The 25,955-nt window shown below is 48.7% G+C and overlaps 1 protein-coding gene across 1 annotated transcript in view; it reads left to right on the forward strand.

Annotated features, from left to right (window-relative positions):
• Positions 1-7,689: 7,689 nt before the first annotated feature.
• The window catches only part of DPM1 (dolichyl-phosphate mannosyltransferase subunit 1, catalytic), a 28,922-nt gene continuing 10,656 nt past the window's right edge, over positions 7,690-25,955 (forward strand). Inside the window, exons 1-7 of the mRNA XM_082272752.1 lie at positions 7,690-7,851; positions 11,334-11,433; positions 13,710-13,743; positions 13,922-13,998; positions 18,115-18,140; positions 20,095-20,190; positions 22,837-22,905. Of these exons, the coding sequence (XP_082128878.1) occupies positions 7,721-7,851; positions 11,334-11,433; positions 13,710-13,743; positions 13,922-13,998; positions 18,115-18,140; positions 20,095-20,190; positions 22,837-22,905 (533 nt within the window). The 5' untranslated portion in view covers positions 7,690-7,720. The remainder of the gene's footprint in view (positions 7,852-11,333; positions 11,434-13,709; positions 13,744-13,921; positions 13,999-18,114; positions 18,141-20,094; positions 20,191-22,836; positions 22,906-25,955) is intronic.

A 25,955-nucleotide genomic window follows, 5' to 3' on the forward strand; every position in this document is an offset into this window, starting at 1 on the left:
GGGAATGCGGGGCTGCGCGCATGGTACAGGGGAATGCGGGGCTGCGCGCACGGTACAGGGGAATGCGGGGCTGCGGGCATGGTACAGGGGAATGCAGGGCTGCGGGCATGGCACAGAGGAATGCGGGGCTGCGGGCATGGTACAGGGGAATGCGGGGCTGCGGGCATGGTACAGGGGAATGCGGGGCTGCGGGCACGGTACAGGAGAATGCGGGGCCGCGGGCATACTACAGGAGATGCAGTGCTGCGGGCATTGTACAGGGGAATGCGGGGCTGCGGCATGGTACAGGGGAATGCGGGGCTGCGGGCATGGTACAGGGGAATGCGGGCATGGTACAGGAGATGCAGTGCTGCGGGCATGGTACAGGGGAATGCGGGGCTGCGGGCACACTACAGGAGATGCAGTGCTGCAGGCATGGTACAGGAGTACCATGCCTGCAGCACTGCATCTCTTGTAGTATGCCTGCAGCCCCGCATAATGGAAGGCAGTGCAGCAGTGGAGGAGTCTAACTTACCTGTTCCTGATATGTGCTGGGGAGGATGGGGGAGCTCCTCGGTGTCGGAGGCCGGGTCCTGGGTGTTGGGGGTCACCCCCAATAATGGTGCGGTGTGAGGGCCGTTCTGAATTCCTATGTGCTGGGGGCGGGCACTGACCTTTTTAGGCTGCGGGAGCTCCTCGATGTCGGAGGCCGGGTGTTGGGGGTCACCCCCGATGATGCTGCGGTGTGAGGGCCGTTGTACTGCCGATAGTTTTAGTAGCCACCGTCTGATCTGTATGTGCTGGGGAGGCGGGAGGCGGAGTTCCGATCAGTTGCCTTAGATTTAAAAATGGCACCACCCGGCGCTCGGGAAAGCTCGGATACGTTCAGGTATTCCCGGAAATAGCCGAACGTGTACGGCTTTTACCGAGCAGCGGCGCATGCGCAGTTACATGTTGGCGCCATTTTTAAATCTAAGGCAACGGATCGGAACTCCGCCTCCCCAGCACATACGGATCAGACGGTGGCTACTGAAACGATCGGCAGTACAACGGCCCTCACACCGCAGCATTATTGGGGGTGACCCCCAACACCCGGCTTCCGACACCGAGGAGCTCCCTCAGCCTAAAAAGGTCAGTGCCGTCCCCAGTCCCAACGGCTGTCCTGTGGCACATGCGCAGTAGCGCATTTCCACGGACACAGGGAATCTGGATGCAGGGACACTTGCCTTTTATAAATATAGATTCATTTGAATTGGAGGCAGACACACATTTGTTGCAATCTTTATCGCATGGTGCGATTATGTGATTGACTTACATAATTTCTGGGATTGGAGGTTGACAATATTTTGATCCTTTTTTGTCTGCGATTTTAATCACATGATGCGATAATTTGGCTGTTCGATACATTACTCCAGTCATTTTTGAGACATTTGGTTGTATATGTCCCAGACTTATCAGACCAGTACAATATAATATTTCTACTGTTCTTATTCATTCACACATTTCTACCCAGGATTTTAGGCTATGATGCATTGTTAGCTTTTTTAGAATTATAGAGATTTCATTCCATTAGTGCTGTTTCATCTCTTGCACTTCACCTCCGGAAGAAACACCCGGGCTGAGGCGGTGTCCAGGGTCAGGCCCAGATAGTCCAGCTTGGTGGACGGGACCAGAACAGATTTTTGGAAATTCAGTTTCCATCCGAACTCTTGCAGAGTTTGCACCGAAATGTCCAGCCTTTAAATAGCAGCACTTCCTTTTTATCAGTGCCCGTTTGTTTTGGAATATCTTCCTGGGTGTGCTGTATGCTATTTGACTGACTATCGTGTATGAACTTTTGCTTGTATTCTTGACCCCTCTTCCGCCTGCCGAATCCGTACTTCACCACCAGCTTGTGTATGACTTCTGCCTGCCTCACCATTCTTTGGATTATGTTTGGATACCGCTTTGCCTGATCTGTTGCTGGCCCGATCTCTCTGACTATGTTTTCGCCTGAATCCTCAGCACTCAGGCTCCACTTCGGACTTTACCTCACAGGTTCCCAACATAACAAAAGGGCCATAATATCAGTGGACCCTGCTGAGATTGTTAAGGCGCTTACGTATCAGGGACAATTGATTGGAGCTCATGAGCAGCATATTTCTTCTCTGGACGCTAAGCTAGATGAACTTTGTGCTATGCTAAAATCCTGTTTGCCTGGCTCCTCTGTATCTGTCCAGACTCCTGCGCCAATCCAACCCACCTATTCTGTACCCTTCAAACTTCCCTTACCAGAAAAGTTTGGTGGTGACACCGAGGACTGGAGAGGTTTTTTAAACGTTTGTCGATTGCACTTCCGCAACAACCCTGGGGCTTTCAGTACTTCTTCTGCCAAAGTGACATTTGTAATTTCATTTTTAAAAGGGAAAGCCCTGGCATGGGGCTCTCCTTACCTGGAACGCAATGATCCTGTACTGCAAGATGCTGATAGATTTCTGGCTTCTCTTGAGACTGTATTTGACAAGTTAGATAGAGCTTCTGCAGCTCAGTGCTCACTTTTGGACATTCAACAAAGTACCAGGACTGTGGCACAGTATGCTATTGAGTTCCATACCCTGGCGGCTGAGACCAAATGGGACTCAGGGGCATTATGTGCAGCTTTCCGTCAGGGTCTTACAGATCGCATTAAGGATGAATTGGTCTATAAGGACTCCCCAGAATATCTTGAAAAATTCATAGAGTTGTGTGTTCGTCTGGATCTCCGGTATCATGAAAGGTGCCAGGAGAGACTCTGAACTCGTAAGCTTCCAAGGCCAGTATATCGCTTGGCCCCCAACTTCCAAGCCCCACCTCAGCCTGAACCTGAAATTTCTGTTGAATCCAAGTCTCCTGTGGAACCCATGGAAGTCAGCAATCTCCACCTTTCCGAATCAGAGACAAAGGAGGCGTGCATTGGGCTTATGCTTGTACTTGTACTGTGGACTTAAAGGACATTTGCTATCTGGTTGTCCAGCCCGTCCAGTAAAAGGCAGGTTCTAACCAGCTGGGTTAGACCTTACAAGTACTTCCTCCAAAACCAAGACTACTGTACCCGCAATCTTCCACTTAGCCTCTAAACTTGTCTCCTGTGAGGCTTTTGTAGATTCGGGAGCCGCTGGTATATTCCTGGATTACAATTTTGCTAAAGAAAATAACATCCCATTTGTTCCAAAGTCTAGACCCCTGAGCATTACCACCCTGAATGGACAGCTGTTGGGAGATGGCCTTGTAAAGTTTGAGACCACCACAATCACCCTTCAGAGAGGCGCACTCCATAAAGAGGATATCATCCTGTCTCTTATTGATTCCCCACTTCTGCCTGTTATCCTTGGCTACAACAACACAACCCTTCCTTTGATTGGGTAAAGGGAGAATTAACCTCTTGGTGGGTCTTCCTGTTATTTGAACTGTTTATCTTGACCCACAAGACTTTCTGGTTGTCTGTTGGCTTCCACGGCCATCCCTCTTACCTTGCCTCATGAATTTGCAAATGTGTTTTGCAAGAAAAAGGCAGAGGTTTTACCTCCACATCGTTCTTTTGACTGTGCGATTAATCTGATCCCTGGAGCACCTCTTCCCAAAGGAAGGACCTATCCCCCGTCTCTGCCTGAACAAAAGTCCATGGAGGAATTTGTCAAGGACAACTTGGAAAGAGGTTTTATTCGACTCTCTTCTTCTCCAGTAGGGGCAGGTTTCTTCTTTGTCGAAAAGAAGGATGGGGGTCTTCGACCAAGCATAGACTATCGAGGGTTAAATAAGATCACTGTAAAAGACTCCTACCCATTGCCTCTAATGCCTCGTACACACGTGCAGATTGTCGGCCGAACGATCGGCCGTCTTTTGTCCAGGGCTGTCGTGTCTGTTGAAAACTGCAAAAGACTGCACACAAATTTTGTCGGCCAACAACAGCCGACTGCAGAAGTGATGTCATGTGATGGTTCACTTTCCTTGCCTTTTTTCTTTTCTGAGCATGCCCAGTCTTGCAAATCTGCTGTCTGTCAGCCGAAATCTGTACTGACTGGCGAACAATCGGCCGTTCTGGTGTTGGCCAACAAAAATTTTAATGCCTGCACGACAGATTTTGTTCGGCCGAAAGTGCGCTGTCGGCTGTCGGAAGCATCATACTAACAAGCCAAAAATCGGCCGATCGTTCGGCGGCCGAATCTTTTCGGCCGACAATCTGCACGTGTGTACGGGGCATTATTCTAGAGTTATTTGATGTGCTTAAGGGAGCCATTATCTTCACTTCACAATGTGATAGGTTGTGTAACCATAAAATGTCCATCCACAAATAGCGAAACAATGAAGGAAAGCCGCTCAGGTGTATGTTCCAAACCCGGTGCCGGTCAGATCCGTGACCAAGAGTAGAAAAGTCCAAGTTTCATCCACAAATAGCGCCTCCACAAGGGGATTAGAAGCAAAATCCAGCAAGAGCTGCAGAGTATAAAGGATAAGACAGGGCGCCTCTAAGTGTAGCAATATGGTTACATTTAATGAAGGTACAACATTTAGCAACTCACATGGTTGATGATTAAAACAGGCACATTAAAGTATGCAGGCATCCGGGGTAAAGCTGTCCACATAGTCCATCCTCCTCACCGCTGTCAGTCTGAAGTCATGACCGGGAAGACTACCCTGCAGAAGAGCGATCTGAATGTGAGGCTTGAATCGCTCGAGAAGCGCAGTGCAGAAGGAATGACGTTGATGGTGGTGCAGAGGATGATCTATGTGGACAGCTTTACCCCGGATGCCTTCATACTTAGATGTGCCTCTTTTAATCATCAACCACCTGAGCTGCTAAATGTTGAACCTTCATTAAATGTAACCATATTTCTACACTTAGAGGAGCCTCTCTGCTCTTTTATACCCAGTGGTGACACGACGCTACTTGTAGATCAAGACAAGGCTTGTTTATCAGGTCAAAATTATGTTTTAAAATTTTGCTTGTCTTGCAAAACGCTCTCAAACCAAGTTACTCTAATCCAAGGTCTTACAGTATAATGTTTTGGGGTTCTAAGTAGGGATCAACCGATAGATCAAGGGCCGATATGCAGTTTTCCCGATATATTGGAATCGGCCCCGGAGGTTACCGATATTGCCAATATTTCAGGAAAGAGAAAGGAAAAGAGTGATACCTGCAGCTAGAGGCATCACCCCGGTACCGGCGTCCATAGCCGACAGTTGGCTGTCTTGTAATGACAACCGATGGTGCTGAGAAGCCGCTCGGCTGTCATTACAAGGAGCGGGAGGGGACTTCCCCCCCCACCACCTTCCGCAGCTCGCCCACATCGCCCGTCCCACCGGGAGACCAGCCTGCACGGCCGTCAAAAACCCAATCAAAGCCGCATTCAGGTCTTCATGCAAAAACCCGGAATTGATGTCATGACGTCACTTCCGGGTACTGTCTGGCACCAGATTAACCACTTGCTGACTGCTCACAGTATATTTACTGCGGCAGTCGGCCCCGGCCAGGCAGAGCGACGTAGGTCTACGTCGCTCGCCTGTGACTCCTTCTAGAGCCAATAGCGGGCGAGCGCGTGCCCGCCGAGGCTCGTTCACGGAGGAGTGCGGGAGTGTGACTGGCGGACCCGATGTCCACCAGTCACACTACGATCGCCGGTACAGCGGGAGAAAGACAGAGCGGCTTATGTAAACAAGCCGCCTGTCAGTTCTCCCTGTGTAAAAATGAAGATCAGACGGTTCTACTATGTAGAACCGTTGATCTTTGTTTTTACACCAATAGCCATGTCCCACTACAGTTAGAAACACGCCCCTAGGACACACTTAACCCCTCCCTGTCCAATACAGTTAACCCCTTCCCTGCCAGTGTCATCTTTGCAGTAACAGTGCATATTTATAGCACTGATTACTGCAGTAATGTCACTGGTACCCCCAAAAGTGTCAAAAATGTCAGTCAAGGGTCCGATCTGTCCGCCGCAATGTCGCAGTACCGCAAAAAAAAAAAAAAAAAAAAAAAAAAAAAAAAAAAATCGCAGATCGCCGCCATTACTCGTTAAAGAAAAAAAACACCAAAAATGACAAAAATCTTTCCCTTTGTTAGTAAACGCGATAACTTTTGCGCAAACCAATCAAAATACGCTTTTTGCGATTTTTTTTTTACCAAACATATGTAGCGTAAAACAAATTGGCCGAAAATGTTAAAAAATTTTGATTTTTACATTTTTTTGGGGGGGGAATTTCATATAAAAAAAAAAAAAAAGTGGAAAATATTGTTATTTTTGCAAAATTACGCTCTTTTTTTGTTTATAGCGCGTGATAAAAAAAAAAAAAAATATCGCACAGGTGATCAAATACCACCAAAAGAAAGCTCTGTTTGTGGGAAAAAAGGACGTGAAATTCGTTTAGGTACAGCGTCGCATGACCGCGCAATTGTCCGTTAAAGTCACGCAGTAAAAAAAAAAAAAAAAAAAAAAAAAAAAAAAAAAAAAAAAAAAAAAAAAAATCGCAAAAAACCCCCTGGTCTTTTAGCAGGAAAATTCTCCGGTGGTAAAGTGGTTAAAAAAAAAAATTACAGCATTCAAAAACAGCCAAACTTGGTGTTTTGAATGCTTTTAAGTGCAGAGGAGGGGTTTGGGGTCTTTTAGACCCCCAGATCCCTCCACAAGAGTACCTGTCCAAAAAAATAAATAAATAAAAACTTTTCTTTTAAATGTACAAAAATATCGGCGGATACCGATATGCATTGGCCAAAATATCAGTATCGGTAACAAAAAAACGATATCGGTCAATCACTAGTTCTAAGTAACTTTCCAACAAAACAAAAAAACTGATTATAACTAGTAAAAAACAAATGTCAGAAATAGGCCTGGTCTTGAAGTGGGTAAATATACAGGTTGATTTTCTCCTTTACTTATTATTGGCAGGTTTATTTGGACGGTGGGGGTGGGGAAGGTTTTGTGGAGTTAGAGCCTCAGTCAGTTTTCTTTTTTTTTTTGCTACGTGCACCCCATTTCCTGTATGGGTGTCACCAAGACAGGAAGTGAGGAAAATCTCCCCTGAGGGCCAGCAATACAAACTCTTCCCTAAACCATTCAAAACTCAAAGCAGCAGTGATGTCATCAATGTGCGCCGTGCTCTTCTGTAGAAATCTCCTCAGGGATAATTTAGGTTTTTAGTGAATGTTCTCCATCTTAGTACATAGGGAGAAGCTGTGTTCAATCATGAGCAGTAAAATTCCATTCCACTGCAGAATATCTGGTGCTCCCAAGGCACTAAATTTTGTCTTATTTACGAACATTCACTTTTCTATGCATGCAATCACTACAGGCCTGACAATGGGGAACCTACTGACCTATTCCTATACAATAATGTATATAGAACAGTTACCTTCTTCCAGTGTCTCCCTATAGAACTCATTCACTACAATAAACCTAAAAGAGGCATTGGTGGTCAATTATCAGGCTATTGGCTGACTAATTCAGGTAAAGCTGGGTCACAGGAACAGAGTCCCTCCTCCCACCGTCCTCCTCAGCTGTGTGAGGAGATCTGACTGACTTTCCCGCCCGCCAAAGCAGAAAGCCAGACTAGCCACCCCCTACCGGTGACAGCAGCCAATAGGCGCCTGTTCTAAGCTCAATATTTCCATACCGTTATCCATTGGCTGAGCCATCGCTCTTTTTTGCCGGGAGGTGACAGCGCTCTGTGATTGGTGGAGGGTGAATGACGTCCGGTTGTCAGCTGAGCTGGCACTTCCGGGATAGCCATGGCGGCTGTCAGAGAGAGGAGGCAGCGGGAGGGGACGGGGGATTTGTACTCGGTGCTGCTTCCCACCTATAACGAGAGGGAGAACCTGCCTATCATCATCTGGCTGCTGGTCAAATACTTCGAAGAGAGGTGACTGCCTACCATAGAGGATAACCTACCATAGAGGATAACCTACTACCTGTACTGGTCCCATCCCCCCTGAGATGTCTCCTCTGCTTGTCCCACCCCCCCCCCCCCCCCTGAGTTGTCTCCTCTGCTGGTCTCATCCCCCCCTGAGATGTCTCCTCTGCTGGTCCCATCCCCCCCTGAGATGTCTCCTCTGCTGGTCCCATCCCCCCCTGAGATGTCTCCTCTGCTGGTCCCATCCCCCCCTGAGATGTCTCCTCTGCTGGTCCCATCCCCCCCTGAGATGTCTCCTCTGCTGGTCCCATCCCCCCTGAGATGTCTCCTCTGCTGGTCCCCCCCCCCCTGAGATGTCTCCTCTGCTGGTCCCATCCCCCCCCCCCCCTGAGACGTCTCCTCTGCTGGTCCCATCCCCCCCTGAGATGTCTCCTCTGCTGGTCCCATCCCCCCTGAGATGTCTCCTCTGCTGGTCCCATCCCCCCTGAGATGTCTCCTCTGCTGGTCCCATCCCCCCCCCCTGAGATGTCTCCTCTGCTGGTCCCATCCCCCCCTGAGATGTCTCCTCTGCTGGTCCCATCCCCCCCTGAGATGTCTCCTCTGCTGGTCCCATCCCCCCCTGAGATGTCTCCTCTGCTGGTCCCATCCCCCCTGAGATGTCTCCTCTGCTGGTCCCATTCCCCCCCCCCCCTGAGATGTCTCCTCTGCTGGTCCCGTCCCCCCCTGAGATGTCTCCTCTGCTGGTCCCATCCCCCCCTGAGATGTCTCCTCTGCTGGTCCCATCCCCCCCTGAGATGTCTCCTCTGCTGGTCCCATCCCCCCTGAGATGTCTCCTCTGCTGGTCCCATCCCCCCTGAGATGTCTCCTCTGCTGGTCCCATCCCCCCCCCCCTGAGATGTCTCCTCTGCTGGTCCCATCCCCCCCTGAGATGTCTCCTCTGCTGGTCCCATCCCCCCCTGAGATGTCTCCTCTGCTGGTCCCATCCCCCCCTGAGATGTCTCCTCTGCTGGTCCCATCCCCCCCCTGAGATGTCTCCTCTGCTGGTCCCATCCCCCCCTGAGATGTCTCCTCTGCTGGTCCCATCCCCCCCCCTGAGATGTCTCCTCTGCTGGTCCCATCCCCCCCCTGAGATGTCTCCTCTGCTGGTCCCGTCCCCCCCCTGAGATGTCTCCTCTGCTGGTCCCGTCCCCCCCCTGAGATGTCTCCTCTGCTGGTCCCGTCCCCCCCCTGAGATGTCTCCTCTGCTGGTCCCATCCCCCCTGAGATGTCTCCTCTGCTGGTCCCATCCCCCCCCCCCTGAGATGTCTCCTCTGCTGGTCCCATCCCCCCCCCTGAGATGTCTCCTCTGCTGGTCCCGTCCCCCCCTGAGATGTCTCCTCTGCTGGTCCCATCCCCCCCTGAGATGTCTCCTCTGCTGGTCCTATCCCCCCCTGAGATGTCTCCTCTGCTGGTCCTATACCCCCCTGAGATGTCTCCTCTGCTGGTCCCGTCCCCCCCTGAGATGTCTCCTCTGCTGGTCCCGTCCCCCCCTGAGATGTCTCCTCTGCTGGTCCCGTCCCCCCCTGAGATGTCTCCTCTGCTGGTCCCATCCCCCCCTGAGATGTCTCCTCTGCTGGTCCCATCCCCCCCTGAGATGTCTCCTCTGCTGGTCCCATCCCCCCCTGAGATGTCTCCTCTGCTGGTCCCATCCCCCCCTGAGATGTCTCCTCTGCTGGTCCCATCCCCCCCTGAGATGTCTCCTCTGCTGGTCCCATCCCCCCCTGAGATGTCTCCTCTGCTGGTCCCATCCCCCCCTGAGATGTCTCCTCTGCTGGTCCTATACCCCCCTGAGATGTCTCCTCTGCTGGTCCCGTCCCCCCCCTGAGATGTCTCCTCTGCTGGTCCCGTCCCCCCCCCTGAGATGTCTCCTCTGCTGGTCCCGTCCCCCCCCCTGAGATGTCTCCTCTGCTGGTCCCGTCCCCCCCTGAGATGTCTCCTCTGCTGGTCCCGTCCCCCCCTGAGATGTCTCCTCTGCTGGTCCCGTCCCCCCCTGAGATGTCTCCTCTGCTGGTCCCGTCCCCCCCTGAGATGTCTCCTCTGCTGGTCCCGTCCCCCCCTGAGATGTCTCCTCTGCTGGTCCCGTCCCCCCCTGAGATGTCTCCTCTGCTGGTCCCGTCCCCCCCTGAGATGTCTCCTCTGCTGGTCCCGTCCCCCCCTGAGATGTCTCCTCTGCTGGTCCCGTCCCCCCCTGAGATGTCTCCTCTGCTGGTCCCGTCCCCCCCTGAGATGTCTCCTCTGCTGGTCCCGTCCCCCCCTGAGATGTCTCCTCTGCTGGTCCCGTCCCCCCCTGAGATGTCTCCTCTGCTGGTCCCGTCCCCCCCTGAGATGTCTCCTCTGCTGGTCCCGTCCCCCCCTGAGATGTCTCCTCTGCTGGTCCCGTCCCCCCCTGAGATGTCTCCTCTGCTGGTCCCGTCCCCCCCTGAGATGTCTCCTCTGCTGGTCCCGTCCCCCCCCCCCTTGAGATGTCTCCTCTGCTGGTCCCATCCCCCCCCCTTGAGATGTCTCCTCTGCTGGTCCCCCCCCCCCTTGAGATGTCTCCTCTGCTGGTCTTATTCCCCCCCCCCCCCCCCCAGCAGAGATCCCAATACTTTGTTGAAGCACCTTTTGACTTTATTACAGCACTCAGTCTTTTTGGGTAGGAGTCTATCAGTATGGCACATCTTTACTTGGCAATATTTGCCCACTGTTTTTTGCAAAAACACTCCACTCCAAATCTGTCAGATTGGGGGGGGGGCATCTCCTGTGCACAGCCCTCTTCACATCACCCCACAGAGACTTCACATGTTTATTCAAAATTTAGCCAGGCTTGGATCTTTTTTTTCCATAAGAAAAGGCTTCCTCTCAGATGTCTCCCCTACTGGTCATGTGTGGCACAATTTATGTTTAAATTCCAAGGTGCACCCTAATGTTTTGTTTGTTTTAGGGTGTGTATAGAGGTGCTTTTCTTTTTTTTTTTTTTTTCTTTTTTTTTTACACTTTTGGGACTAGTTCACACCACATGCAGTCCAGTACTTTTTTTTGCATCCAAAGCGCATAGAAAATAGGTTACATGGTTTTCAATGGCTTAGTTCACCCCAGTGCTTGCAGTTCCATTGCTATCCTATCACAAGGGGGGCTACAAACCCCCCTATGTTAGAATATGGGGAGATGACAGGTCCTCTTTAGGGAGAAATCAGAGATCTATTAGACACCGTTGTCTCCACTGCAGCTTATCAAGCACAAACCGTGCTTGGCTAGCTGTTCCCCCACCTACAGTAGCTGGGGTATGGCCGCTCCTAAGGTTGTTTTTATGTTCCCTGATACCGCAAATTCAGAACTGCATGGATTACCTTTACTTGAAAGGCCATCGCGGTGTCTAAGAAAAAAAAAACAATCCAAGCTCGGGTGACCCACCACAACTCCTATTCATTGTCTTGCTATTTTAGTAAATAAAACTTATTTTGTCTCTTCAGTGGCTATAAATATGAGATTATCATCATTGACGATGGAAGCCCAGATGGGACATTGGAGGTGGCCAAGCAGTTGCAGAAGATCTATGGAGGTGATAAAATAGTAAGTGTTCTCCTACTCCTCCCATTTCTTTCTGAGTGTATTATAAACCCATCTGATTGCCATTTGATCTGGTTGTACTTTAGTGTGCTGAGTGGGCTTCATTATATAAAGTATATCGAAAGCCAGATGTTTCTGGGATAAGCCGGGGTCTCCAAACTTTCTAAACAAAGAGCCAGTTTGCTGTCCTTCAGATTTCAGAGGGGGCTGCACTGTCGGCAGTGGGGTTGAAAATTGTCTTTGCATTAATGGGAGAAGACAATGTCTCAGGCTTGGTGGTCATTGTGAGTGTAAAAAAAAAAAAAAAAGACATTGCGCCTGTGGTCAGTAGGAGGAATAGCGCTCCATCATTGGTGTCGGTGGGAGGAATAGAGCCCCGTCTTCGGGGTCGGTGGGAGGAATAGCGCCCCGTCGTCTGGGTCGGTGGGAGGAATAGTGCCCCGTTGTGGGGGTTGGTGGGAGGAATAGCGCCCCGTCATCAGGGGTCGGTGGGAGCAATAGCGCCCCTTCGTTGGGGTCGGTGGGAGCAGTAGCGCCCCGTTGTGGGGGTCGATGGGAGGACTAACACCACAAAGGTCAGGACCACAGTTTGGAGATCACCAGATTAAAGTGGCAGATGGGACGGTGGGAGGAATAGCGCCCCGTCGTCGGGGGTCGGTGGGAGGAATAGCGCCCCGTCTTCGGGGGTCGGTGGGAGGAATAGCGCCCTGTCGTCGGGGGTCGGTGGGAGGAATAGCGCCTGTCGTCTGGGGTCGTGGGAGCAATAGCGCCCCGTTGTGGGGGTCGTGGGAGGACTAACACCACAAAGGTCAGATAGAAGTAAGCAAAGGACCGCAGTTTGGAGACCACCAGATTAAAGTGGCAGATGGGACGGTGGGAGGGATAGCTCCCTGTCATCGGGGTCGGTGGGAGGGATAGCGCCCCGTCGTCGGGGTCGGTGGGAAGGATAGCGCCCCTGTCGTCGGGGTCGGTGGGAGGGATAGCGCCCCCGTCGTCGGGGTCGGTGGGAGGGATAGCTCCCCGTCGTCGGGGTCGGTGGGAGGGATAGCTCCCCGTCGTCGGGGTCGGTGGGAGGGATAGCTCCCCGTCGTCGGGGTCGGTGGGAGGGATAGCGCCCCGTCGTTGGAGTGGGGCGCTACCCAGTGTCCGTGGGAGGACTAAAACCACAAAGGTCAGATAGAAGTAAGCAAAGGACCGCAGTTTGGAGACCACCAGATTAAAGTGGCAGATGAGACGGTGGGAGGGATAGCTTCCTGTCATCGGGGTCGGTGGGAGGGATAGCGCCCCGTCGTCGGGGTCGGTGGGAGGGATAGCGCCCCGTCGTCGGGGTCGGTGGGAGGGATAGCGCCCTGTCGTCGGGGTCGGTGGGAGGGATAGCGCCCCTTCGTTGGAGTGGGGCGCTACCCAGTGTCCGTGGGAGGACTAACACCACAAAGGTCAGATAGAAGTAAGCAAAGGACCGCAGTTTGGAGACCACCAGATTAAAGTGGCAGATGGGACGGTGGGAGGGATAGCTCCCCGTCGTCGGGGTCGGTGGGAGGGATAGCTCCCCGTCGTCGGGGTCGGTGGGAGGGATAGCTCCCCGTCGTCGGGGGCGGTGGGAGGGATAGCTCCCCGTCGTCGGGGGCGGTGGGAGGGATAGCTCCCCGTCGTCGGGGTCGGTGGGAGGGATAGCGCCCCGTCGTTGGAGTGGGGCGCTACCCAGTGTCCGTGGGAGGACTAACACCACAAAGGTCAGATAGAAGTAAGCAAAGGACCGCAGTTTGGAGACCACCAGATTAAAGTGGCAGATGGGACGGTGGGAGGGATAGCGCCCCGTCGTCGGGTCGGTGGGAGGGATAGCGCCCCGTCGTCGGTTTCGGTGGGAGGGATAGCGCCCTGTCGTCGGGGTCGGTGGGAGGGATAGCGCCCTGTCGTCGGGGTCGGTGGGAGGGATAGCGCCCCGTCGTCGGGGTCGGTGGGAGGGATAGCGCCCTGTCGTCGGGGTCGGTGGCAGGGATAGCGCCCCTTCGTTGGAGTGGGGCGCTACCCAGTGTCCGTGGGAGGACTAACACCACAAAGGTCAGATAGAAGTAAGCAAAGGACCGCAGTTTGGAGACCACCAGATTAAAGTGGCAGATGGGACTTGAAGTCCCCTTCCATTAACCCTGTGAATGGATGATACAGCTGTACAACTATTGTCAGTGTTTTGTCCGTGTCCCAATTGAATGCATGACAGGGAGACGTATCTGCATTTTTAGGAAATTGCGTAATCAGTCTTTTTTTTTTTTTTTTCTCAGTTACTCCGACCCAGAGAAAAGAAACTGGGATTAGGTATGTCTGTATGTCTGTATTTATGCGTCATGCCAAAACCCAGTGACCTAACACCCACACACATTTGGCTATGAGTTGTGTTGGGTTTGTAGATGTGGGATTTGCCGCCTTGCCCTGGCTATGTTGAATCCTTTTTTTTTTTTTTTTTTTTTTTTTTTTTTTTCTCTGTGCTTTGCAGGAACAGCCTATGTACACGGCATGCAGCACGCGTCAGGAAACTTCATCATCATTATGGATGCAGATCTCTCCCACCACGTAAGTGTCTGCAATATTATCTCTAAAGATTTGGTTTGCCAAATCACTAAACTAAATGTTAATGCAGGGCAACCTAAAGTGTTGCTAAACCCAAAAAAAAAAAAATGTAATATATTGCAGCATTCCAATCCTTTCCTTTTTTTTTTTTTTTTTTTTTTTCCCCCTGTCCTGGTTACCACTCATTTGTTTGTTTTTACTGCTTCGGTTATGTGGCACAGCAGGTGTACAGACCTGAAAACTCAGCACAGGGATGGTGGGAACCCCTTATAATGGGCACAGCATTTGTACAGACCTGAAAACTCAGCACAGGGATGGTGGGAACTCTTCATAATGGGCACAGGAGGTGTACAGACCTGGGGACTCAGCACAGAGATGGTGGGAATCTCTTCTAATGGTCACAGCAGGTGTACAGACCCAAGAACTCAGCACAGGGATGGTGGGAACTCTTCATAATGGGCACAGCAGGTGTACAGACCTGGGAACGCAGCACAGAGATAGTGGAAAACCCTCATAATGTGTACGGACCCAGGAACTCAGCACAGGAATAGTGGGAACCCCTCATAATGGGCACAGCAGGTGTACAGACCTGAAAACTCAGCACGGGGATGGTGGGAACCCCTCATAATGGGCACAGCAGGTGTACAGACCTGGGAACTCAGCACAGAGATGGTGGGAATCTCTTCTAATGGTCACAGCAGGTGTACAGACCTGGGAACGCAGCACAGAGATGGTGGAAAACCCTCATAATGTGTACGGACCCAGGAACTCAGCACAGGGATGGTGGGAACTCTTCATAATGGGCACAGCAGGTGTACAGACCCAGGAATTTAACCCAGGAATGGTGGGAAGCCCTCATAATGGGTGCAAGCAGGTGTACAGACCCGGGAACTCGGCACAGGAATGGTGGTAACCCCTCATAATGGACACAGCAGGTGTAGAGCCAGGAACTCAGCATAGGGATGGTGGTAACCCCACATAATGGGTGCAAGCAGGTGTACAGACCCGGAAACTGAGCACATGGATGGTGGGAACCCCTCATAATGGGCACAGCAGGTGTACAGACCCGGAAACTTGGCACAGGGATGGTGGGGAACCCCTCATAATGGTGTCCAAGAACTCAATGCAGAGATCTCACCAAGTGTCCCTGAATAAAACCTTGAAGTGGCTTCACTTTCCAGCTCCCCTTAGGCACTGAATTATCCGGTTTGGGTGGACTGACTCTTTAAAGGCTAGTGCACCGTGTAACAGAGGGTGGTTTTTAAATTTGGAAGCTAAATAGGAAAATGGAATATTGGTGTTATATATGGTGTAGTGGAGTCATGTACCTATGGAGGCTTTGGGCTTTTTAATGAGGTAGTGGTATTGTATATGAAAGATGTGTTGTGTATCTATGGAGGATATGGGCTGTAGATTTGGGGGGGGTTGTTATATACAGGCAATAGATAGGAGGAGCACCTGCCAATTTTGGGCTGGTAAAAGCTATTTCTGTATTTGTATGCTGTTAAAAGGTTTTCCGAGGGTTTTTTGTTTTTTCTTTTTTAAAATTTATAAACCCATAACCTTTTTGTTTTTCTGGTATTATTGCAAAAAACATTTTCTTGTCAGATTGTGAAGTCTGAATAGAGATTGCTTTACATATAAACTATGATGACACGCAGATCATTCATGTTGGTGTCACTGGATCAAAATTAAGTATATAAAAAAATAAATAAAAAAAAAGACCTGTTTGGGTAGAAGGTGATGGCATCTCCTGACAATTTGCCACCCTCAAAGTATACTCTCCAATCCATGCTCTCTCACCACCTCCCATATGTCGCCCTTAGTAAGCTTCATTGTCAGATTTCAGGGCTTATCCAGTTGATAGGATTCAAGCCTGGCGATTTGGCTGCTGAGGCTCCCAAACTGTTATTTAAAGCGGAGTTCCACCCAAAAGTGGAACTTCTGCTTTAAATAGTCCTAACCCCCTGACATGCCACATTTGGCATGTCATTTTTGGGGGGGGGGGGGGGAGCGGGTACCTAGTTTTGACAGGTACCTGCTCCCACTTCCGCTCGGAGCGCCGCGGTGCCCTGGGCGGAAGTTCTCCTCTCTCCCTCCCTCCCTGCAATCTTCTGGGACATGTCAGAGGTCCCAGAAGATTGCCGGCCAATCACGACGCATAGCGCAACTCGCGCATGCGCAGTGCGTACCCGGCTGTGAAGCCGCAAACTGTCACAGCCGGGTGCCCACATCAGTGATGACGGCGCCGCAGAGCAGAGAGGGAGAAGACGGCGCATCGCTGGACCGTGGGACAGGTGAGTGTGCGGTTAGGCTGGAACTCCGCTTTAAGGGATATTGCAAGCTATACTATGTTCGGAAGCAGGGCAGAGGCAACTGAGCTCAGATGGAGGAGGGGGGGGTGAAGATAGTTGCTGGAGATGGTGAGCTATCAGGATAAGGCCCCTTTCACACTCGTGTGATTTGAGACTGCAAAGCTGCATGACAAGACGTACCCCATGATTTCCAATGAGTACCGTTCATATCTATGCGACTTCAAAGTAGTCCCTGCACTACTTTGGTCTGACATTGATGCAAATTAAAGTCCATAGACCTCAAGATTACACAGGCATTGCATCAAAGTCACGTGACTTTCAGAAACGCACAAGTGTGAGTCCTAAACTGTCATTATGCTCTTAGTGTTGCTAAACCCACAACCTTAAAATCAGTCTGTATATGTAGTAAAACATGCTTGGGGGTTAATCATGTGTATTGTGTAAAAAGGCTGCTTGATCTGGTCTTTTCTGATCCTCCCCTTCTTCCACAGTCCCCAATCTATCTGCTGATGGTACAGAGCCTTGGGGGCAAGCTGCACATGCTCAGTTTGGTGTGGTGTTTTTTTTTTTTTTTTTTTTTCTTCCTTGGGAGAGTGCACAGGGCCAACCAGCACTGTCCAGAGGGTCAGGGGTTGTGCAGCCTCATAGGACAGTCAGAGGAGAATGAAAACTCCTACAAGCTTTAACCAGACACTGATAGAAGTCACGAGACTGCTATATACTGCTGATGAGAAAAGGTATTTGGCAGTTTATATTTACTGAAATAATTGCATTTCCATGTTGTGTGTATGGTGGGGGACCAGGTATAGTGATTGCAGGCTACTGGCTTTAGTGACACTTTAATGGACAAAGTAACGGTTTCTTTAGATTGTTGGATAAAGGTTGCATTACTAAGGGCTCTTTCACACGGGCGATCCGATCAGATCCGCCTGTCAGTTTTTTAGGCGGATCTGATCGGATCCTCCATGCAGCTCTATGGGGCAGCGGATGTCAGCGGAGACACCTCCACTGACACCCGCTGCCATCTGTATCCGATCCGGTGCGTGAAATCTGGACGGATTGAAACCCTATTTTTCCATCCGTTCAGGGATCGGAGCGGATCGGTTGAGAGCGGACAGGCGGTCCGCTCTCATCCGATCCCCCATAGAGGGCAGCGGGGGCTGAGACGCCTCCCTCTCCGCTCTGCAAGCGGAGACGGAGCTGTCATCCGCCGGCTCAGCGGGGATCGCGGATCGATCCCCGCTGAGCAACACGGATCCGCCTACGGAGGCAGACCGTGTGAAAGAGCCCTAAACCTTAAAATTATTGGAAACGATCACCTTGTAAAATAACCCATTCGGTTTAAAATGGAAATGAAAGGCAAAACATTTTTGTGTAGATTTATATAAAAAAAAAAAAAAAAAAACATAATACTTTTTTTGCCTTTTTATAGAAGTGAATTCCATTCCTTCTGTTCTCAGCTGCATAAGAGCTGGGTGGAAGAGAAACAGCAGCACACTCATCTTCCCAGTGAAAGGGCGTGCGGAGGAGGCGGCGTTTCAGGACAAGTCCAGATTATTGGAGGAGAGCAGGCTGAGTTCCCAGCATAGCTAGAGAACCGACCCATGGTGTATTCTCCTGCTTAGTGTGGTCAGTTTTTAATAGGAAAGCAGAGAGGGACTAGCAGGAACACCAGGGGTGTCACATAAAGGAAGCTATACAAAGAGACTTTCTCATACAAATACATGTTACAGCAGCCACATATAAGGAATAGAAGTGTTGGGGTAACAAATGCTTTAATTTCTGTTTTTTCTTCTTTTTGTAGCCCAAATTCATCCCAGAGTTTATAAAGTAAGTATTCTAATCTATCATGCTGAATCAAATTACTTTTTTTTTTTTTTTTTTTTTTTTTTTTTTCCACTGACTATAATAAAAGTATGTATAAGATTAAAATATTATAGTCAAAATAAGGTGCGCACTTTATGTAGTTACTCTTTTTGAACGAACACTGTTTTAAAAAAAAAAAAAAGTGAATTTTTTGTGTAGTTTTAACTTGGGCTACATTTCCACTAGTGCGAGGCCAAAGTCGTGCGATTTACAGTGCGACTTTGATGCAACTTTTTTGATCTGACTTGACACACTCTGGCTCAAAGTCGCTGCAACTTTAAGTCGCATAGATGGGAACGGGTGCCATTGAAATGAATAGGTTTTGACTTGACATGTGTCAAGACGCACAACAAGTCGCACAGTGGAAATGGGGCCTTAAAGTTTAGTGTTTTAAAAACATTGTTGCAATACAATTAAGAGAATATGTATTACCGTGTTATCTTTGGTAATGACAAAATTATTGCAGAATAAACCGGTTTATAGCAGAAGTGTAAAAATTGCTCCGGTCCATAGGGGTTAACATGTGAAGGAGGGGAGGTGTTTAAGCCAGTAAAGGAAAAGTATTGTATAGAGTGGCTTCTAGTATTTTAATGTTTTGGTTTAACCACTTAAGCCCCGGAAGATTTTACCCCCATTCCGACCAGGGGGTATTTTGCGATTCGGCACTGCGTGACTTTAACGGACAATTGCGCGGTCGTGCGACGCTGTACCTAAACGAATTTGACGTCCTTTTTTTCCCACAAACAGAGCTTTCTTTTGGTGGTATTTGATCACCTGTGCGATTTTTTGATCACGCGCTATAAACAAAAAAAGAGCGTCAATTTTGCAAAAATAGCAATATTTTTCACATTTTTTTTATATGAAATTCCCCCAAAAAAAAATTTAAAAATCAAAATTTTTTTACTTTTTCGGCCAATTTGTTTTATGCTACCTATGTTTGGTAAAAAAAATCACAAAAAGCGTATTTTGATTGGTTTGCGCAAAAGTTATCGCGTTTACTAACAAAGGGAAAGATTTCTGTCATTTTTGTTTTTTTTTTTTTTTAACGTGTAATGGCGGCGATCTGCGATTTTTTTTTTTTTTTTTTTTTTTTTTTTTTTTTTTTTTTTTTTTGCGGTACTGCGACATTGGGGCGGACAGATCGGACCCTTGACTGACATTTTTGACACTTTTGGGGTTACCAGTGACATTTCTACAGTAATCAGTGCTATATATATGCATTGTTACTGTAAAAATACACTGGTAGTGAAGGGGTTAACTTTATTTGGGAGGGAGGGGCTGTGTGTGTCCCTAGGGGCGTGCTTTCTACTGTGATTGGCTGGGGCTTGAGCTGTATGGACACTGATCAACGGATCTACATACTAGATCCGAGTGATCAGTATCCTAACAGCAAGGAGAATGACAGGTGGCTTGTTTACACAAGCTGCCTGACATTCTCCCTCTCCCCCCGCCGAGTGACCGGCGGACATCGGGTCCGCCGGTCACACGCGCGGGGGGGTCCGTGACCACGCCTCCGGGGGCGCGCGCTCGCTCCCTAGACCCTCACAAGCTAGTGACGTAGCCCTACGTCACTTTGCCTGTGAGGGGCTGACTGCCGACGTAGATCGGCGTTAGGCAGTCGGCAAGTGGTTAAAGAAGTACGGGGAAAGCTGGTTTGGCTGTACTTCTCCTGTGGATCACAGAAGTGTAGTTTATTCTGCACTCCTGTGACCCGTTTTCAGCAGACAGCGGGCTGAAATCTGCTGACGTCACAGAGCTTGCACAAGATTAGGATCTGGACCGGAACCCGGCTCAGCCTCTGACACCACTGCTCCTATATTTTTTTTTATTTGTATATACCATAAACATTTCTTCACCTCTTTTGCTTTATTTGGATCTGTATTTAGTATATTTCTCTAATTTTTTTTCCTTTTCACAGTAAACAGAAAGAAGGGGACTTTGATGTGGTGTCTGGCACTCGCTACATTGGAAATGGGGGCGTTTATGGCTGGGATTTAAAAAGAAAACTGATTAGGTTTGTAATTTTTAACCACTTTACCACCGGAGGATTTTGCTGTCTTCCGTCCAGGCCACTTTTTGCGATTCGGCGCTGTGTGACTTCAACTGACAATTGCGCGGTCGTGCGACGCCGTACCCAAACGAAATTTACGTCCTTTTTTTCCCACAAACAGAGCTTTCTTTTGGTGGTATTTGATCACCTGTGCGATTTTTACTTTTTGCGCTATAAACAAAAAAAGAGCGTTTATTTTGAAAAAATAACAATATTTTTAACATTTTTTTATATGAAATTCCCCCCAAAAAAGATGTAAAAACCAATTTTTTAAAAAATTTTTGGCCAATTTGTTTTCTGCTACCTATGTTTGGTAAAAAAAAATCGCAATAAGCGTATTTTGATTGGTTTGCGCAAAAGTTATTGCATTTACTAACGAAGGGAAAGATTTCTGTCATTTTTGGTGTTTTTTTTTTTAACGCGTAATGGCGGCGATCTGCGATTTTTTTTTTTTTTTTTTTTTTTTTGTGGGACTGCGACATTGCGGCGGACAGATCGGACCCTTGACTGACATTTTTGACACTTTTGGGGGTACCAGTGACATTACTACAGTAATCAGTGCTATACATATGCACTGTTACTGTAAAAATGACACTGGCAGGGAAGGGGTTAATTTTATTGGAGAGGGAGGGGTTAATGTATGCCTGGTGCTTACTGACGTGTAGGGGGGGAGGTGACTGAGTGAGTCAGGGACAGATCGGATGTCCAGCTATGCTGAACAGTCCGATCTGTCACTCCCTGGAGATCCGCCCGCTTGTGTTTACACAGGCGGGCGGATCTCCACACTAGATCCCCGGCGATCGGGGCAAAGCAGCGGCGATCGCCGCTGCTCCTCCCCTGGCCCGACTCCCGCTGTGAATGAAAACAGCGGGAGCGAGCCTCCGGCGGCGCGCAAGCGCCGCCCAGAAGGGGGAGTGTCTGACGACGTTAATACTACGTCGTCAGACGATAACGAACCACTTTGCCGCAGTAGTACTACCGTACTCAGACGGCAAGTGGTTAAAAAAGAAAAAAGTTATGGTATTTTTTATTTTTGTTTCCCCCCCCAGAGAGTCTTCACTTTCCATACAAAGATTTGTGTGAATTCTTATGCCCCTTTCACACATGCGGACCGTTTGTCAGGTTTTTTTTTTTTCTCATCCATCCATTGACAGATGAAAAACTGACATCAATGCATCTCTATAGAAAAACAGATGTAAATGGATGATCCTCAATGTACATCCCCTTCCGTCAACATCCGTTTTTTTGGAATGGATCAAAAAAATAATTATTTTTTTTTTTTTTTTTTTTTACGGATCGGACAAAAAACTAATGTAAATGGACAAACAGCCAGTTTATGCATGAAGAGAATGGAGCCGGGACTCTAGCTGGAGGATGTAAAAAAAAAAAAAAATGGAAAAACTGATGTAAACTTCATCCTTAGGTTTTTTTTCAAAGGAGAGAAAAAAAAGACTGTACTTATTAAGTGAAATCTTCGCTTCCCCTGTCGTTTCATTCATCCAGTGCAGATGAATCTGCAGTGACGGTGATCAAATTCTGACGTTGGTAGCTGCGGTTGTCAGAATACCTGAACAAGTACAGTATCTGATTGGATATAGCTACTGTTCAGCGGACCGTTTTCTGCCCAACTGCTTTGATTTTCAGATCGAAGTACACTAGATTGTCAAAAGTATTGGGACGCTGCCTTTGCACACACTAAACCTTGTGGACGGCCTTCCCAGAAGAGTTGAAGCTGTTATAGCTGCAAAGGGTGGGCCAACTCAATATTGAACCCTACGGACTAAGACTGGGATGCCATTAAAGTTCATGTGCGTGTAAAGGCTGGCGTCCCAATACTTCTGACCATATAGTGTATGTTGGGTAGGAGGATGCCAATACGACCACCCAGAGTTTGAATTTTAGCCTTAAATTCCTATGAACAGGACAACATGTTCTCGGTGTATGGCCAGCTTTTACGACAACTGTATGCTCCTGCTCAGGTTCTGGTTGTTGGTTCTTACTGATTGTTCCTGTTGGGGAAATTTCCCTTCACATCCTATTGTGTAATTGGGACGGGCAACCAGAATCTCTAGCAGAGGACACAGGAAAAAAAAAAAGTATTTTTGAATTAGGCGTGGGGAAGGGCTTGACCACTGCAATGTATTTTACTTCCTGTCGTGTCACCAAGACAGAAAATGCATGGTAGTATCTACACTCTGGTAGCTTTCGGTAGTCAGTTATTACTTTCACGAAAAATGATGTGCAGCTCTTTGTTTTGAGGTTAGAGGTTGCCCTTGAAGCCCTGTGTGTCAGAAAAGTTGACCACTCATCTAGCCCTTCAGATGTGTGGTTAAAACTGAAGCAACCCTGTTGTCAGGCACTGTTGGCATCATGAATCAGACTGAGAGTCAGCAGCTGCTGGATTAACAGAACCACTGTGAGAATCTGTTGTTGGGACATAACCTGGCCTCACCTTTTTGCCTTCATATACTGAGAAATAGGCTAAGGCTCCTGGATATGGGGGGTTTCATAACAGGTTATGGTTGTGTGATTACTGGTGACGCTAACCTGCCTTGTGTATTTCCATTTCTTAACCTGCCTTGTTTATTTCCCTTTTCTTAAATCTGACAGCCGAGGAGCAAACTTTCTGAGCCAGGTATTGCTGCGTCCTGGAGCCTCTGACTTAACAGGAAGTTTCAGGTGAGTCAAACCTGCTAAATCTTCTTCCTGTGAATTGGGTAGAAGAACTCCGAGATAAGTGCAGGTTATACTTCTGCTATAACTAAACTGGATTGCTGAGCACGGATACCATTTTACTGAAGTTCGTGTGGTTTTTAGTTTTGAAGTGGGTGTCTGCATCCACTATAATTGCCTAATCCTTTGTGGTTGGTTAGGAAAGCTGTAGACCCTCCCTCTCGTGTAGACTCCTTTCCTCTTTTACGGTTTTATTTTATTTTTTTTCTTCTCCTTCCTCTATCACACTCTTTCCCAGACATACCTGTGAAGGTATGTCCTATGCTTGTGCACCACTTTTGGGGGTCAGAGCCCGCAATATGTGAAAGGGTGTTGCTTGCAGGTGTACAAACCCTTGCCACCCAGACAAGGCCCCTATAAATACCCTTGTAATTTTTGTAATAACATAACCCTTGTCCTGGTACTCTGACCTCTCTTGGTGGTGATACCCTTTTGTCTAAGGTGTATCACTTGACAAAGCAGAGCTCCACTCAAAAGGGGAAGCTCAGCTTGTTTGCCTCCTTGCGCCCCCCACCACAGCCAATACCACCCCCGCCACATTTTGCCACTTTTCAGGGGGGGAGCGGGTACTTGCTTTTGACAGGTACCCGCTCCCACTTCCGGCTGAGCTCACCGCGGAAAACTCAGCCGGTATTTTGGCCTCCTTCCTCCGCCATCGAGCTATTTACAATGGCTTCGTGCATGCGTGGCAGGGAACAGGCTGTGAAGCTTCAAAGCTTCACTGCCGGATTCCCTTAGCTGAAATGGAGGCGGCAGCACCTGAGAGCCGATGGAAAAATCGGCTCAGGTGAAGACACTGCTGGATTTGTAGACAGGTAAGTGTCCGAATATTAAAAGCCAGCAGCTACATACAGTATTTGTAGTTGCTGACTTTTTTTTTTTTTTTTTTTCTGAAGGAGCCTGGAGCTCTGCTTTAACTGCGCTGTTTTTCTGTACCCTAAACCTTCTTTTTTTGCAAAAATTTTATTGAACCAGAGGCTTCAGAACCATAACGGTCTGTTAGAAATTGAATGGTTTCCTTCAATAATAAGTAATTGGAGCAGCATGTATTGCTGAAAGTGGACTTTACCTTATAAAGTGGAAGGCAAGTCAAACCCTAACTAAGCCTAAATCTGCCCCCACCCCTATTCAAAGCCTATTCTATCTGCCCTGTAAAAGGAATGATGTCTATACTTACTGCTCCGTTTTGGTCACATGATGGGGTCCCAGCTTCAGTGTAGAGAAGGGACAGCCAACAACAGATGTCCCATAGCAAGCCTATGGGTGACGTCATTGCACAGGCTCTGCAGCCTCTGTCAGCGATCTCTCCTGTACATTGAAGCTGGAACCAGAGAGCTCATGTTGACCGAACTAGAGCGACTTCAGGATAAGTAAATCTTTCCTTTTATGGGGTAGATAGAATTTGCTTGGAATGGGAGCGGGAGTAGGTTTAAGCTTGGTGTATGACTTGCCTTCCACTTTAATTATTGTCAATATAGGAAATAATAAACGCATATGCTCTAATCCTGAATAGCATGGTATGAGGTATTTTTGACTACCATGTAACTTAGTGGTTTTAAAAGCCCAAGAATTTTTTGACCTTCATGCATTCTATTCATCAAGGGGAAAAAAAACCTGTGTGCAGTAGCGGGAGCCATTGGCCATGAGCCAATGAGGAGAGAGCAGGAGCGGGGCTAGCCGCGGCTATGATTCTATGCATGAAGGTGAAAAACCTTTAAGCGGGAGCCATTGGCCGTGAGCCAATGAGGAGAGAGCAGGGGTGGGGCTTAGGGATCGACCGATAGTGTTTTCATTACCGATATTTGGTCATCACATAACGGAATCGACCTATATGGGTCAAATTTTATTTTGTTTTGTTTACTTGACAGGCACTCTTGTGGGGAGGGATCTGAAAGACCCCAAACCCCTCCTCTGCCCTTAAAAGTATTCAAAATGCCAAGTTTGGCTGTTTTGAATGCTGTCTTTTTTTTTTTATTTGGCGCCGAGTACCCGGAAGTGATGTCATGACATCACTTCCGGGTTTTTCATGGAGACCCAATCTGAGCCGAATGCGGCTGTGACTGGGTCTTCGGCGGCTGTGCAGACTGGTTGCCCGGGTCTCCTGGTGGGACGGGAGACCCAGGCGAGCCGTGGAAGGCAACGGGGGGGGGGGGGGGAGAGGGAGGGAACATGAGGAATGTCCCCTCTCACTCCTTGTAATGACAGCCAAGCGGCTTCTTAGCCACATCAGTTGTCATTCCAAGACAGCCGACCGTCGGCTATGGACGCCGGTACCGGGGTGATGCCTCTGGCTGCAGACATCACTCCGGTACAAGCACTTTCCGAAATTATCGGTAATATCGACCTTAGTGGCCGATTCCGCTATATCGGGGAAAGTGCATATCGGCCCTCGATATATGCGCTTTGGGCTTTTTTAGTTCTACTCTAAAGTGATATTAAAGTCTTCTTTTTGTTTTTGTTTTTTTTTTTTTTTTTGTTTATGAATAGCAAAAATGTTATACTCCCCCAACCCCCCCCCCCCCCTCCCCTTTGTGCAGTTGGTTTTACACAGCAGCCCAGATCCTCCTTTTCTCGGGTCCCTCACCGGCGCTCCTGGCCCCTCCCTCCCTCCTGCTAAGTTCCCCCACAGCAAGCCGCTTGCTATGGGGGCACCCAAGCTGCTGCTCTGTGTCCATTCAGACAGAGCTGTGGCTTGGCCCTGACCCCTCTCTCTCCTCATTGGCTTACTGGCTTGGACAGCAGCGGGAGCCAATAAAGAGGGAGAGTCCTATACAGCCCACACAGTAGGGTTTTTTTTTTTCATCCTAATCGATGGATTGCAGTAAGATATTAAAAAATAATAATAATAATAAATAGGTAATACTTCTGCCTTTAGACCCACCTCAAGGTTACAGGGAATTTCAGTGTTAGGGCTGCGTGTTCATAGAGATTCCTTGTCATACAAAGGGGTTGATTTACTAAAACTGGAGAGTGCAAAATCTGGTGTCAAAAGCTTT

This window comes from Pelophylax lessonae (assembly GCF_965119305.1).
Source record: "Pelophylax lessonae genome assembly, chromosome: 11".
Lineage (NCBI taxonomy): Eukaryota > Metazoa > Chordata > Amphibia > Anura > Ranidae > Pelophylax > Pelophylax lessonae.